The sequence below is a fragment of the Habropoda laboriosa genome, unplaced genomic scaffold (genome assembly GCF_001263275.1).
Source record: "Habropoda laboriosa isolate 0110345459 unplaced genomic scaffold, ASM126327v1 scaffold203, whole genome shotgun sequence".
Classification (NCBI taxonomy): domain Eukaryota; kingdom Metazoa; phylum Arthropoda; class Insecta; order Hymenoptera; family Apidae; genus Habropoda; species Habropoda laboriosa.
Window position 1 is genome coordinate 138,467 of NW_017100358.1, and position 14,779 is coordinate 153,245.

General features: G+C 36.1%; 4 protein-coding genes across 5 annotated transcripts in view; 3 read left to right on the plus strand and 1 right to left on the minus strand.

The window, feature by feature from the left end:
- LOC108574678 (60S ribosomal protein L39) overlaps nucleotides 1–228 on the plus strand; it is a 1,353-nt gene extending 1,125 nt beyond the window's left edge. Inside the window, exon 3 of the mRNA XM_017937303.1 lies at nucleotides 163–228. Within this exon, the coding sequence (XP_017792792.1) occupies nucleotides 163–211 (49 nt within the window). The 3' untranslated portion in view covers nucleotides 212–228. The remainder of the gene's footprint in view (nucleotides 1–162) is intronic.
- Nucleotides 229–417: 189 nt separating this feature from the next.
- Nucleotides 418–6,168, minus strand: LOC108574675 (39S ribosomal protein L22, mitochondrial). 2 transcript variants are annotated; one of them, XM_017937300.1, is made up of 4 exons: nucleotides 6,018–6,168; nucleotides 997–1,197; nucleotides 699–912; nucleotides 418–638 (listed from the first exon to the last, which is right to left on the minus strand). In XM_017937300.1, exons 2-4 carry the CDS (start codon nucleotides 1,192–1,194, stop codon nucleotides 418–420), a joined length of 633 nt encoding a protein of 210 aa, XP_017792789.1. In that variant the 5' UTR covers nucleotides 1,195–1,197; nucleotides 6,018–6,168. The 2 variants fall into 2 exon arrangements, with proteins under 2 accessions (XP_017792789.1, XP_017792788.1); XM_017937299.1 differs by lacking the exon at nucleotides 6,018–6,168 and adding an exon at nucleotides 1,364–1,439.
- Nucleotides 1,714–4,484, plus strand: LOC108574674 (dnaJ homolog subfamily B member 12). Its single transcript, XM_017937297.1, has 8 exons — nucleotides 1,714–2,172; nucleotides 2,550–2,700; nucleotides 2,918–3,063; nucleotides 3,138–3,278; nucleotides 3,383–3,513; nucleotides 3,585–3,700; nucleotides 3,898–4,061; nucleotides 4,193–4,484. The coding sequence occupies exons 1-8, from the start codon at nucleotides 2,040–2,042 to the stop codon at nucleotides 4,303–4,305; spliced, it is 1,095 nt and encodes a 364-aa protein (XP_017792786.1). The 5' UTR covers nucleotides 1,714–2,039; the 3' UTR covers nucleotides 4,306–4,484.
- Nucleotides 6,169–8,569: 2,401 nt separating the features above from the next.
- Nucleotides 8,570–14,249, plus strand: LOC108574696 (heparan-alpha-glucosaminide N-acetyltransferase-like). The gene is made up of 11 exons (XM_017937319.1): nucleotides 8,570–8,698; nucleotides 9,433–9,566; nucleotides 9,984–10,099; nucleotides 10,577–10,742; nucleotides 11,028–11,232; nucleotides 11,591–11,758; nucleotides 12,019–12,140; nucleotides 12,209–12,369; nucleotides 12,890–13,064; nucleotides 13,147–13,259; nucleotides 14,068–14,249. Exons 1-11 carry the CDS (start codon nucleotides 8,570–8,572, stop codon nucleotides 14,247–14,249), a joined length of 1,671 nt encoding a protein of 556 aa, XP_017792808.1.
- Nucleotides 14,250–14,779: the final 530 nt, after the last annotated feature.

Here is a 14,779-nt window from a genome sequence, read left to right on the forward strand (position 1 = left end):
TACTTTTGCAGTTTAGAAAATTCTCCCGATATTTTATCCATTGTAAAATTGCCATTGATTGATTATAACGGTTATCTAAGTGTTCACAAAATATTCGAACGGTAGTATTACCGTTTGTAAAATTATTATTTTGTTGTTTATATAGATAACGCATTCTTTCAGGTACAATGCAAAACGGCGTCATTGGAGAAGAACCAAGTTGAAGCTGTAAATTAATATGTACCTGCTTCACTTTTTGCTGATATATATTAATTATTCATTCCTAAATAAACTTTGCTTTTAACGTAAAAAGTTGTTTTTAAATATAATAAAACAGTCCTTAAAATTACATGAAGATTAAATATTAACTGAGCAACATTTTATGAAAAAGGGGAAGTGTATTATTATTTATTTACATATATCTATGCACATCATATATTACAGTGAATTGTTTATTTTGCGTACATGCATATTTTCCATCCATTCTTTAAGCATTTCTTCACCAGTTTTATTTGCTCTTATATAATATTGTTTTGGTGGATTTCCTTCTTCTAGACGTACATAATAATTAGTATGTCTGTAATGTACCACTCCAAGCTTCAGTTTAGCATGACGCCGCATACCCTTTATTACTACACCTTTCGTCGCAAAAGATTCAGCTAAAAAAATAATAAGAATATGTATATCATTAAAATATTTAAGAATATACAAATACTTACCGACCCATAAATTGCTCTTAAATTCAATATTATGTTCTTGTACAGCCATATTTTGTGCTTCCAGTAGAACATCTTTTATTATAGCTGCACCTTTTTTCTTTAAAAAGCTCAATTGTTTAATAGCTTCATCCACAGTCATACCCCTTATAAAGCCAGCAATATACCACATATTTAATGGACTGTACTTTATGTTTTTCTTTGCATGACAAACATACTGTAAAAGATATAATACATAAATAATACTGTTTTGTTATAATTAGCAAAATGTGATCATTTTCATAGTAAGAAACAAACTTACACCAGGTCTCTTTTCTTCACCTGGTTTTTGTGGGGGAAAAATAACTTCATTATATTTAAGAAAGTTTCTATCCTTATCATTATTTTTGGGTATATATCCGTTAAACAATCTTTGTATGCTACATAAACAATTTATTTTATTTGTATTAAATAATTTGTTCGATATAAACCGTTGTGCGCACTGCTGTATACCCTGCATTTTCTATGAAGACGGAAAGATGTATATTAAATTCAGTACTAATGATTTGATGCAATTTTATTATAACATAAGTTTAAACTTTGAAAGATTAAGACACATATCAAACATAACCTTATAGTTAAAACATGTTACAAGTAAATATTATTCGATAAATAAGTATTACACTTACATTTACTTAGATAGGTTGCAGGTGTTTAAATATTGTGCACAAAACACTTTTTAATCAAGTACTTTATTGTATATCGCTATTTTATAATACACAAATATTTATGTCGAATGTCGTATCGACGATATATCGATCTTAAAAACGATAGATACTATTTTATTAGTGGTATTCCAATTTTACGTAAATGCATTAATATTTTATTTTTTAAATAAATTTTCACTTTATGTACATAAATAAACGATTTTCTAACATCAAAAATTTAATTTCCATTGCATAAAAATAGATTTTTTCAAATTCAGAAAACGTTAGTACAGTAAAAAGATTATACCGTATCATATTTTTATCTGCTCCGTTTTTACCAGCTGGTTTATGTTATTGTCATTAAACTTATTTTCATTTGCAGAAATTTTAATCATTCTATACAAATATTCTGATTGGTTTGTGCTAGAGTTAAATTACTTAGATTTGCGAGCGAAAGAAATAGTAACCAGTATGTCAAAGGCAGCGCCTACGGTACGTGTCGTCACTTACACGTAGTAGAATACTCTACTTTGTAGCGTGTTCATGACGCAACTGATTAAATTGCTATGGCGGAGAATTAGCGTGTGATTAAATTTATTTACAATTCTGCTCCGTCACTGCGTTCAAATAAATTTTAATTCGATTTTTAATAAAAATCATGGATAGCAATAAAGATGAGGCGGAACGGTGTATGGAACTTGCAGAACGATATCTGCGAGAAAAGAAATACGAGGAGGCTGAAAAATTTGTACGTAAAGCACAAAAACTATATCCGACGAAAAAGGCAGAAGGTATGACAAAAATCTATGTCAGTGCATGTAGAATACGATTATTGTTGATCAGCCACCTCTTATTTTACTTCAATCCGGAAATAATTTGTTGATATCATTTTGAAGAGAATCGCTGTCGTTGGACACTTGATTTTTAAGGCCAAGTTACACAGCGTTGATGAATTTTTTTTTTTTTTTATTATTTTGACGATTATTGTCCATTCTTTTATTGTAGAAGTAGAATTTTTCACCTGCACTTGCTTATTTCATTGAATTACGTATTTGTACTTTTGGTAGGAAAAGAAAATATGACTAAATAAAAAATGGATGGTTAAAATAAAAGTTGTATACATATGCCAGGTAGAGAATATTTCGATTTAATTTTATTACATTTACAGATGTATTGGCAAAAGTGACAGGGCTGTCAAAACAAAATCAAAAGTCTGAGTCTGAACCTACTGTTAGAAAACGTCAAACTGCACCTAAAGAAGCCACATGTAATCAACCATCTAGTGATTATACAAAGGAACAATTACAACATGTTAAAAGGTGCATTTGTTGAATAAAATTTGAGATGTTTTAGGATCACCTGAACTATTGAAACAAATGGACAAAATTTTAGATTTCTGTTTTATGATACTTTTATCATGATTAGACATTAGTATCATATTGTTCATGAAATAAAATGAGTATACTTACCATAAGTAAAAGAGTGTGTAGTAATATGTTTTACTATCAATATGTGTGTAAATATATTTTATTGCAGGATTAAGAAATGCAAAGATTATTATGAAATTTTGGGGGTAAACAAAGATGCAACTGACAGTGATATTAAGAAAGCATATAAAAAACTAGCACTTCAGTTGCATCCAGACAAAAATAAAGCTCCAGGTGCTGCTGAAGCTTTTAAAGGTAAATATTAATTTAAGATGTGTTTGCAGCAAATGTCTTATAATAAATTGGTGTGTAATCTTTGTTATGTACAGCTATTGGAAATGCTGTTGCTATTCTCACTGATGTGGAGAAACGAAAACAATATGACATGTATGGTCCTGAAGAGGAGAGGATGCAAACTGCTCAAGCCCGTCAAAATCAGACAGCTTACAATTATACAAGAGGATTTGAAAGTACATGCTGCTAAAATATATTTATCTTTTATGGAAATTGTATCATATTGTAAAGTTTTGTGTAGTGATGATTATAACATACTGATCAAATCAATTCTTTGCAGCTGACATCACAGCAGAAGAATTGTTTAATATGTTCTTTGGTGGAGGATTCCCACAGCCAGAATTTTATGGGGGACGTGCTAGAAGGTGGACAAGGCAACAAGATCAACAAGCTCAACATGTTCATTCTCAGGTATCAAGACATATGTTCATTTTTTCCTAAGTTTAAATTACGTATGCTTTAATAAATATTCTAATTTTTAGCAAGCAAATGGATATACCACATTCCTTCAAATGTTACCTGTACTGTTATTAATATTATTAACTATGATGAGCAGTTTCTTTATATCAGATCCTGTATATAGCTTGCATTCGAACGCGTAAGTGTATATACAATTTACGGAAAATATTTACGACAAATAAATTAGTTTTAATTAATAATCGTATTGGATGTTTGAATTCTATTATTTATTTATGTTTTACATTCTTGACTCTTATCTTCGGTATATTTACAATTTTGAAAATAACAGTTGGTTTCTATGAAAATGATTATATGCACATTTCAATTTGTGCGTAGAAAATATTCGGTACTGAGAACCACTCAAGGATTAAAGGTGCCATATTATGTCAAAGAAAACTTTCATACTGAATATCAAGGCAGTTTACGTAGGCTAGAAATTTCTGTCGAAGAAGAGTACCTGAATAATTTGAGACATGCCTGTTTTAGAGAGAAAAACTATAGTAAGTATTTCTGTGCACATCATACGGTACAGATTACTTACTGACCTTAGAAATAGTAGAAGAAGTTTAACTTCAAATAGCAAAGGAGTATGTATTTTACTCTTGAGATATATTATTTTTTTAATCTTTAGGGGAATCAATGATGTGGAAGGCAAGAAACTTTGGAGATCCAGAACTGTTTTCCAAAGCTAAAAATATTGAGACACCTTCGTGTAAGAGGGTACAAGAGATGCAAGGAGCATAGCGGCGCTATATAATTGAATAGAATTTGTTGTAGATAGGTGTATATTGTATTTACACGTGTGTAGCTACTATTGGATGAAACGAAGAATATCAAGCATAAATATGCATGCGAATATATTACGTATTTTCGCATAAAAATTTGTAAATGATATTCTTCTCGATCTATCATGAATTTTTACATAGGCCATTTAAGCTGTTTGTTCCATATTCATATTGTAAATTAATACAGAATTGATTGCAGTAGGATATACAGCGAATCTGAATATAAAATACAAGTTCATATTTAATTTATCTGAATTTAAGATATAATGTCAAATTGATTAGACTGAACGGTGCAATTTTACATTATACAAGTTTAACGATGATTAATTTACGTGTACTGTTCGACAGAATTATTTATGTTCCATTTGTGTGACGTGAGAAGAAACAGCTGAGTAGTATAATTACTGGCAAACGTTAATTTAAAAGTATTTCCAATGATTTTCTTGCCGTATTACTTATACTACTGAGTATAATAATAGAACGTTAAATTGCAAGTTGTTCGACGTTAGTACATAGCGATTTCGATGATTTTGATAAAACAATTGTTGGAACATAAAAATTGCTTATACATATTTGAAGAAAATCTAGGTGATAAAGATCTAGAAAATTCATTAAATGTTAATCTTAATTATATAAAAACGAAAGAATATAAATTATACGATATATGGTAAGGTCATTAACGTTAGGATGAAATGAACGAAGTTATTGCATGCATTTCTTTTAGACAAACGAAAAAATAGATGAAAAAGAAGAATGTAGACATTATTTCAACATTTATGAAGGCACATCCAGTTTGTAAGGCCTAAGTTGTGTTTGTGTTACTAGCGAAATTCGTGCAAACTTTGTTTCCCTTTTGCGTATAAAAAAAAAACCGGTTTCACAGTATTAAATAATGTCGAAGGCTACTATAATAGTAGAAAATTATTAATATTAAAAAGCTCTTCGAATCACATCGGTTACATTCCTTCTGTCATTACGAGAAATGCACGGTATGTTGTACGCAACAAAATGTAGTTCGTGACCCATACATATATACATATACTACATTATTATTCTATACTTATAAAATTAACGTAATTCAAGCTACGGGGGACAAAATCACACACTATATATATATATATAAAAACTTTCACTAGTGACAAATTGTAACAAGTGACCAATACACTCGCCTTGAGAAATGTTTTCTTTTTTGTGTGACGTTGATGTTTTTAAATACTGATTGTTACCTTTTTAAACCGATCCCAAGAGAACTTTTAATGCACCGAAATCGTGGATTTCGAAATGTACAATGCGAGCCAGTTTTCAACGAACTACCGCGCATATAAGATTATTTCATGTTTTGGCCAGCTGTTATACGCTTAACGGCACTTATTTATTCGTATCATTATATGTACGTTATATATGTCAAAGTATTTTAATTAGCTTGCAAATAAAGGGAAACTCCAAAAATACGACAGTCATCGTTGTTTACGCTTCTTACCATAACGTATTTGCGAACACGAATATTTTTGTATTATACAGTAACGTCGGTTTAGATCAACGAATATTTTTCGACGAAATTAGAAAAATGACGAAATTGAAATGTTTGAATTTGATCGAAACATTCGAATCGAGCGATGTCAAAGACGTTTCAAAGTCAACGTGAGGAAATGAGTTGTCCTTTTTACGTACCTGCGATATCTATACTTTCTAATCGTTTTCAAATTTAAATTGTAACGGTAGAATTTCGACTGTTTTCGATTATGTTCTCGGTTCGTACGACGTTATTTGCCACAAAAAAAAATTACACTCCTATTGACGCAGATACTGGATTGTTCGTATCGCGCCATTCTGACGCCATTACTGATGACGTAACGCGCGAAAACAATCGATTCATCACGAATTCAAATTTCGTCACACGCGGGAAATTCAAATTTCGTCCGAATTCACTGTTACGATTCGAACGTATTTAAGTTCCACGGTTAATTAAACGACGTCAACGCGACCGTGTACAATGTTTATCGGTCTATCGATTACAAGTATTATCAATTTATCGCTAACCGATAAGACGTGCAAAACGTTCGTTATCCGTGTTCCAATCTACGAATCTATGCTAAAAAAACAATGCAACGAAACTGTCAACCGTTTCCACCTTATCTACACAATAGACGTACCATTTTATCGTCGAACGAAAGAAAAAGAACGAACAAGTATGAATCATTTCTTGCATTCGTTAGATCGCTGAATTTCACAATAATCTCGAAGCCTCCTATATTCAGGTCACCAACGTCATTTGCCAAGGTTACCTACTTCACGTTTCACGACCCCGCGCGTATATAATCGTCGTAAAACTCGACGTCGATGAAATTTTTACCCCCAGATTTCCCCTCTGATAGAGAAATCCCGTTAAATCGTGGAACATCTGTCATAAAGAAGCGTTACACGAATCACGGCGGCAACCGGTAAACGGCGCGCGTACCGACGGCGATCCAACGCTCCCGGTCGGATGAAAAGCGGTTTTAAGGTGTCTCTCGAGTGGCCAGGTGAAATTCCCCGTTGAATGCCAGGTGAAATGTCAGTCGATGCACCCACGTGATTCGCGCGGTTCACCGTCGCTCTGTTCTCTCTGGCGCGATATTGAAAAAAAGCTGTTGTGCCACTCTCTAGCGGGTACTCGGCGTCGATCGAGCCGCGCAATATTTGATCGGTTTGTCGGCCAAACGCCGATACATAACTTCACACGGTTAATCGCGATCGAAGTGTTCGCATCGTCGATCAGACACGCATTTGTGCACATTTCTCTGGTTGGTGTTTTAAACGAAGTTGGATCGAAAATTTTTCGGTGGAGAAAATTTGTTTTTTGCGCTTTTTGTGCTTTCACGTTTCTTCGAATTCCTTTCTCTCTACGTATGCCATTTCGTTTTTACGTTCGTGCATACTGTTGTGTTTATACGGAAGAGTATGTTTATTTTTGAAAAAGTTTTTGGAGATTTTGGAGGAGTTAATTTTTTGAGTATAGAGAGTGGTTTATGATAAGTGAGATGTTGTATATCAGCAGAGAGTATATATCGGTGACCTTGAACGACCTTGACATGACAGGTTGCGGTATTAGGTGAAAGACAGCGGAGGTTAGAAAGGTAGGGGTGGCGTTCAGGCTTTCAGAACGTCTCCGGCCACGAAAAAGGCACGACTCACGAAACCCGATCCTTTTTATACATTTAACTGACTCGTTTTAAGTGTCTTCTAACGTAAGTACCAAATTTCAACTTTTCCAAAGAAATAAGGAAGAAAGAGTTTCGAAGTAATCGAATTGAAATTTCAATTCACTCGTTGCAAAGCTAAATTATCTTCTAACTTAATTACCAAAATTCGAACTCCTTCGAAAGATAAGAAAAAGGAATTTCGAAGTATTCGAACTCACTCGTTCTGAATTATCTCTCAACTTAAATACTAAATTTCAACTTTTCCACAAAATAAGAGAAAGAAATTTAGAAATATTTCAACTCACTCATAAATTATCTCTCAACTTAAATACTAAATTTCAACTTTTCCAAAAAATAAGAGATAAGAATTTCGAAGCGAGCCAAACTCAGATTTGAACTCACTCGTTCCAATTTATCTCCCAACTTAAGCGCCAAATTTCAACTTTCCCAAAAAATAAGGAAAGAAGAAGAATTTCGAAGCGAGCCAAACTCAGATTTGAACTCACTCGTTCCAAATTATCTCCCATCTTAAGCGCCAAATTTCAACTTTCCCAAAAAATAAGGAAAGAAGAAGAATTTCGAAGCGAGCCAAACTCAGATTTGAACTCACTCGTTCCAATTTATCTCCCAACTTAAGCGCCAAATTTCAACTTTCCCAAAAAATAAGAAAAAAAGAATCTCGAAGCGAGCCAAACTCAGATTTGAACTCACTCGTTCCAATTTATCTCCCAACTTAAGCGCCAAATTTCAACTTTCCCAAAAAATAAGGAAAGAAGAAGAATTTCGAAGCGAGCCAAATTCAAATTTTATTACACACTTTACCATCGAAACACAGTGTTTCACCGTATAAGGCAAAGAGAACACGCGTGCATTTTGAGCGTTCCACTTTCCCGGGCTGCTGCACACCGCAGCGGCGGCTTAGTAAACATTTCTCTCAGATTAAGGATGCGTGTTAAGTTTCTCGAGCAGGCGCCATCGTTCTCCACTTTCCAACCATTTTTCTCCACGTCCGTTTACCGCTCTGCCCGCAGCTCCACGATTATGGAGACCACAGACGAGTGGTTCTGCGACCGGGAGACGCTCAGGTACGACGAAGCTTGCGTGAATCTGCGCATCAATCACGAAGACTCAAACGCCTGGCTCTACCTGCTCTCCTCCGATTGCGCACTGGTGAGTCACGCAAGGACACTGCACTTTTTACGCGTTTCGTGCTTTGCATACTCTTACCTGCTCCTTCACCGTCCTCCGACGATTCTTCACCTTCGTCTAACGCGCGAGCTGGTGATTAGAATCGTGGGTAAGGACGGCGAACGTTGAAATTTCGAGATGGAGAATTTACCGGCGCTTCTTTTCTTTCTTTTTCGGGTTTTAGTTGGCAGTTTCTTGAGGGTAGGGATGAATGCGGAGTTACGTGAGCGAAATGCGTTATTTAAGGTGTAACACTTAGTTTATACAGGGTGGTGCAACTAAACGCTACTAGAATTGATATTTTTGATTAAAGTGTACTTAATTTTAATTTGTTTTTCTGTTGAACGGTGATCGACATTTTTGTGTTTAATTAGTCTCAGATTGGAAAGAAATTGTTCGCGTTTTATGTAAGACAGATTTAGAATGATTGAAATCTAAAGATTTTCAAGCACAGTTGGAAAAAGCCTGCTTGAAAAATATTGACTTTATTAATTCTTGTATTTACAAACTTTCAATTTATTTCGATTTTTCACGATACAAATATTTCAGGTATCATTTTCTTAGCATTTTTCTCTGTCAGTTCACTTTACTAACAATACATCCCAACACTTTCTTTTCGAAATATTACCTCACCTCGCGTCCCATAATTTTTACTGCGAACATTAAAAATTTTCAATCGGTACAAAAATTCCACGCACGAATTGATCTTTCCACAGTGTCCATACACAAGGACCAAGCAGTTCCTGGCGAACTTAAATTACAGCCTGATAGTGAACACCGTCAGACCCACAACCTTCAGAGTAGTGGACGCTGAGGACCCCAGCGAATTCATTTCCGCTAAAAATACCAGGTAAATCGATAAAAAAGAAATATCTGGGGTGACTCTGAACAACTTTTCCCTTTACCAAAATGTTGGTTTGAGCTTCGTTTTTGAATTATTAACGAAAAACACTGGCCAATTAGAGCGCGCGTAGAGCCCGCGCCCAGGGACGAGCGAACAGAGACTCATCCGCGCGAGACTTCTCTGTCAAAAAAATTTCACTTTGCACCGCTATTTTCATAAAGCTTACAAAATGGTTTTTCGAGCTCTACGCGCGCACTGATTGGCCAGTGTTTTTCGCTAATAATTCAAAAACGAAGCTTCAACCAACATTTTGGTAAAGGAAAAAGTTGCTCAGAGTCACTCCAGCAACCCCCCATTTCCGGGTGTTCGAGTTACGGGACACCCTGTGTACACATTTAATTCTTAAAATTTTTCACGTTCCAGTAACGTGATCTGCGAGTTGACGCCAAATCTCGGCCAATTCGGCGTGTACGATTTTTCCGTTCAAAATGGAAGCTGCGACATAAAGGTCCTTAACCCATCGACGTATCCTTTCACAGGTAAAATTCTACTACTTCGACCTATCGGGCTGAAATTTCGCACAGACGTTAGTATTACCATTGCTAACGCCTTGAAATCGAAAAAGTCCAAGAGAAAAAATCCTTATCGCCAATTTGGGGTTAAAGTCTGGGACGGGCGTCCTCGCTGATCTCCGGGCCGGTTCTAGCGGTCGATGGTTTCGATGGAGAGTAGAAAAGCTTGCCTGATAGAGATTTAATTATTCCAAGGTAGAGCGAACTCACGAAATCGCGATAGATCTGTCGATAACGTCGAATGTTTGTCAAATATACAGAGATAGGAGAGCAAATCTATAGCAGTTATCTAACTGTAAATAACACTTTCCAATTAAATTTATTAAGATCAGCGATCCTATCTGAATCTCGATCACATTATAGATAACGTTCGAATATTTTTCTCGTTCCAAAGTGTGTGTTGCATTTCAGATTGATTATTATCGAAGGTACAATTCCTTTCAGAGCTCTTCCTCATTTTCGGCGTGTTGATACTGGTTCTGTTCGGTCTGTCTGGACTGAAATCGTTGTGTCACGTGTGCAGAAAGAAGTTTATGAAGAGTCAGGTGAAAGAGGACACGGCGAAGCAACCCCTGAAGCGTCGAGTGAAAGCGATCGATACTGTTCGAGGGTAGGTGATTTTTGAAAAAATAACGCGCAATTAACAAAATATACGAATGACTGATACATTTGGCTCTGACACACGCTTCTTCTATTGACGCCTCTCGACTTTTCCAAACATACTGCGTCTTCATCCCTCGCACGCCGTACTTTATAGCCAGGCCCTTCGCGGGCCTCTCGTCGACCGCGTTCTCTCTTACGCTGGGCCACATTTTCTTGAAACCACGCTTGCTTAAAATAACGATACTGCGATAATTTTGTGTAGCGTACTGTAGGTAAGATTGAATTTTTACAGGGCAAGCACTTTGTTGATGATATTCGTGAACGACGGATCAGGTGGATATAGAATTCTCGGTCATGCGACTTGGAACGGTTTACTTTTGGGAGATCTACTGTTCCCTTGCTTCATGTGGATCATGGGAGTGTGCATCCCTATTGCGATATCCAGTCAGGTGAAACGAATGACGAAGAAGAGTGAGATATTATATGGAATCTTCAAGGTAGGTAATTAATTAGGTGGTTGATTGATTTGAAAATTGGGAGGAGGTTGGTTAATTTGCAAATTGTGAAGGAATTGATTAATTTGTAAATTGTGAAGAGGTTGGTTAATTTGTAAATTGTGAAAAGGTTGGTTAATTTGCAAATTGTGAAGAGGTTGGTTAATTCGCAAATTGTGAAGGAATTGATTAATTTGTAAATTGTGAAGAGGTTGGTTAATTTGCAAATTGGGAAAAGGTTGATTAATTTGCAAATTGGGTTCCTTTGATTAGTGATAGAGTTAAGGTAGTTAGGTAACTTTTTGGTTACTTTAGAAATGAAAGATTCTCGAAGTTAACTGGGATTTTTATCTATTAACAGAGGAGTGTTCTTCTGTTTTTAATCGGAGTGTCTTTGAATACTGTGATGACTGGTGGTCAATTAGAAACTATACGCATCTTTGGTGTTCTCCAGCGATTTGGTATAACTTACTTCATCGTAGCTCTCACGTATTTGTGCTTGATGTCGAGAAAACCGAGCAAGGTAAGTGTAGGGTTCAGTTTTATCAAAAATTGCCTTGGGATTCGTCGAAGATTAAATTAAAACATTTTGTTACTCTTTTTCTAATTCAAAAATTGAATTAACAAATTTCATTACTTTCTTTCGAGAGGTGCAAGATTGCTATGTTTCAATTTCATCAGAAATTGCATTAAAGTTCACCAAGAATTAAATGAAAAAAATTTTGTAACTTTCTTCCATCGACGTTCGCTAAATATTGAATGAAAAAAATTCGTAACTTTCTTTCACAGTCCTCTATGTTACGAGAGGTGCAAGATTTCTTCTTACTCCTTCCACAATGGTGCGTGATGCTGGCGATAGTGGCTGCTCACTGTTTCCTCACCTTCTGTCTACACGTTCCTGGATGTCCCACGTATGTACGTATAATTCGATGAATAATTTTCCTCCTTTTACAAAATCGTCAAAGCGGATTGTTGTTAGTGGATACCTTGGTCCTGGTGGTCTCCACGATGACGCCAAGTACTTCGACTGCGTGGGAGGAGCAGCGGGTTACATCGACAGAGTGATACTGAAGGAGAATCATCTGCACCATTCTGCGACTGTTTATAAATCTGGACCCTTCGATCCTGAAGGAATCTTGGGTATTTATTACATCGAATCGGAAAATTTCACGATTCTCTAATATCTCAGAGAAAGTAGTGCTTCGTTGCGCCATGTTTCAACGTCTGTTTTTGAACTTCTCTTGGACATCTTCTGAACACCTTTTGGACGTCTTTTGGACATCTCTAGGCTTTCACTCAAAGTCTTCAAGACGTTCACAAGGCGTCTGTGTGCAATTTGAGCAGCGACTCAAAGGCACGTATCTACTGTGTGTCGCAAGACTGATAAAAAGGCACGAGAAAATTTACGAATGGCAAGCAATTAGAAATAGCCTTGCTTCAAGAATAGAAGCATTGCTCCTACACTATCTCTCCACGAATTAGTCAAAACGAGGGTCTCTTCTACTAAAAGGACCTCAAAGAACGACACAATACTCACCCCAAAGCCTCCATAACAAATCAAAATTAACATTACCAGCATACTCGTCCACTATTGCCACGAAGAACTCTTCTCACGTGTTCCCTGCAGTGCACAATTTTCTCTAAAAATGCATTTACCAAGGTACTCTAACGTCCACGTTCCACGTGTTCCTTGGCCTACACGCTGGCATAATCATGATGTCCTACAAAGATTGGAAAGAACGAGTGATCAGGTGGCTTGCGTGGGCCTCGCTTTTCGGTTTCATAGGATGCGCCCTACATTTCTCCAACGTGATCCCCGTGAACAAGAATCTGTGGTACGTCTCCAAAAGTGGCGAACATTTGTTCGCGCAAATTTGCATCATATACGAATCTTTTATGCGATCGATTATTACCCAGGTCACTGTCGTTTGTGTTCGTGACGACATCTTTCTCCCTGGCCTTCCTCTCCGCCTGTTATCTGCTCGTGGACGTCGTAAAAGTATGGAACGGAGGACCTTTTCGTGTACCAGGTATTTACGCCCGACTTTCACGCGGTTGCGCAATGTAATCGCTGAACAGGTTAAGCGATTTCAGAACCGTTCGTGCGGTTAATGTCCCGGGAAAACACGGTGATAGTGGTTTATGCTAATTTAATCATTTCTGATACGGTTTCTCGATTAATAACGCTGTGGTTCTGCAAGTTTGAAGTGGCCGTTTCGAGAGGCGGTATTAGCGTAATTTTGATGGACTATCGAGAGTGAATTGTGGTAAAATGGAGAATGATTTCGGATATCGATCAATTATTTTTCTCCTTTGTTACGCGGAATTTATTTTTTTTTTTTAAATTATAATGGTGATAAATTATGATAAAATGGAGAGTGACTTCAGATATCGATCAAGCTTTTGGATTGGAAATTATTTCTCTCTTTTGTTTCGCGAAATTTACTTTTCGCAACATTAAAACGATAAAATAGAGAATAATTTCAGATATCGATTGGAAATTATTTTTCTCTTTTGTTACGCGAAATAAATTTTTTTTAACATCGAAACGACGACAAAATTATGTTAAAATGGAGAATAACTTCAGATATGGATCACACTTTGGGACAGAAAATCATTTCCCCGTTCGTCACCCGAGATTTATTTCTCTCAACGTTAAAATAATAAAATTACGATAAAATGGAGAATAATTTCAGATATCGATCACTCTCTCGGGCAGAAAATTATTTTCTCTATTGACATTTATTTTCCTTAACACTCCACTGTGTTCGTTCCTTTATTATTAGACTTTTCCCGGGAATTTCGATAACGATTACGTTAGCACGATTATATTCGTAGGTATGAACGGTTTGTTATTGTACGTCGGCCACTCTGTGTGCTACAAAAATTTCCCCTTCCATTGGGGGATCGGTAACATGGACAGCAGAGCGTTGCGTTTATGCGAGGCGATTTGGGGCACCCTGTTGTGGACCGTCATCGCCTACGTTATGCACAAGAAACGAAACTACATCACACTTTGATACTTTTTATTCTCCTCTGTGTAACCATGTATGTACATCTTGTAAACGAGCCTTTGAAAAAAATCTTTTCTACCCTTTGTTACGTTTACACCTATCCCCCGATTTACACGGTTTTCAAAATAACGGCTTTTCAGAAATATAAACTGTTAAAAATAAAAGTTTCTGTACAGCCATTTTTTAGTACCGTTAACACTGGCATTAACCCTTTGCGATCGGTGCCGCCATAGTGGCGGCATTTTAATTTTTTTCTAGAAATCGGTGTCGCCGCTACACGGTACTTTATTTACACGTTTTCACTTTTACTCGGTTTTCAAAATAACGGCTTTTCAGAAATATAAACTGCTAAAAATAAAAGTTTATGCTGAGCACATATTTGTACAGTCATTTTTTTAGTACCGTTCGCTTGTTAACGCTGGCATTAAACCAAAAAATGAACGAAATTTCCCCCTTTTTTGCAGACAAAAAGCATTCGTATTGTAACGTAAAGTTTGCTGCCGCCGCGGATCTTTCATTGGCGACCGGCTATTTTC

Excerpts from the sequence above, each read along its gene's own strand:
- LOC108574675 (XM_017937300.1), bottom strand. The coding sequence starts at position 1,194 with ATGCAGGGTATACAGCAGTGCGCACAACGGTTTATATCGAACAAATTA. Across the intron at positions 913-996 it reads GTGAAGAAAAGAGACCTGGT|TATGTTTGTCATGCAAAGAA; the intron begins GTAAGTTTGTTT and ends TATCTTTTACAG. Across the intron at positions 639-698 it reads TAAGAGCAATTTATGGGTCG|CTGAATCTTTTGCGACGAAA; the intron begins GTAAGTATTTGT and ends TTATTTTTTTAG.
- LOC108574674 (XM_017937297.1), top strand. The coding sequence starts at position 2,040 with ATGGATAGCAATAAAGATGAGGCGGAACGGTGTATGGAACTTGCAGAA. Across the intron at positions 2,701-2,917 it reads CAATTACAACATGTTAAAAG|GATTAAGAAATGCAAAGATT; the intron begins GTGCATTTGTTG and ends ATTTTATTGCAG. Across the intron at positions 3,064-3,137 it reads TGCTGCTGAAGCTTTTAAAG|CTATTGGAAATGCTGTTGCT; the intron begins GTAAATATTAAT and ends TGTTATGTACAG.
- LOC108574696 (XM_017937319.1), top strand. The coding sequence starts at position 8,570 with ATGGAGACCACAGACGAGTGGTTCTGCGACCGGGAGACGCTCAGGTAC. Across the intron at positions 10,743-11,027 it reads GCGATCGATACTGTTCGAGG|GGCAAGCACTTTGTTGATGA; the intron begins GTAGGTGATTTT and ends GAATTTTTACAG. Across the intron at positions 11,233-11,590 it reads TATTATATGGAATCTTCAAG|AGGAGTGTTCTTCTGTTTTT; the intron begins GTAGGTAATTAA and ends ATCTATTAACAG.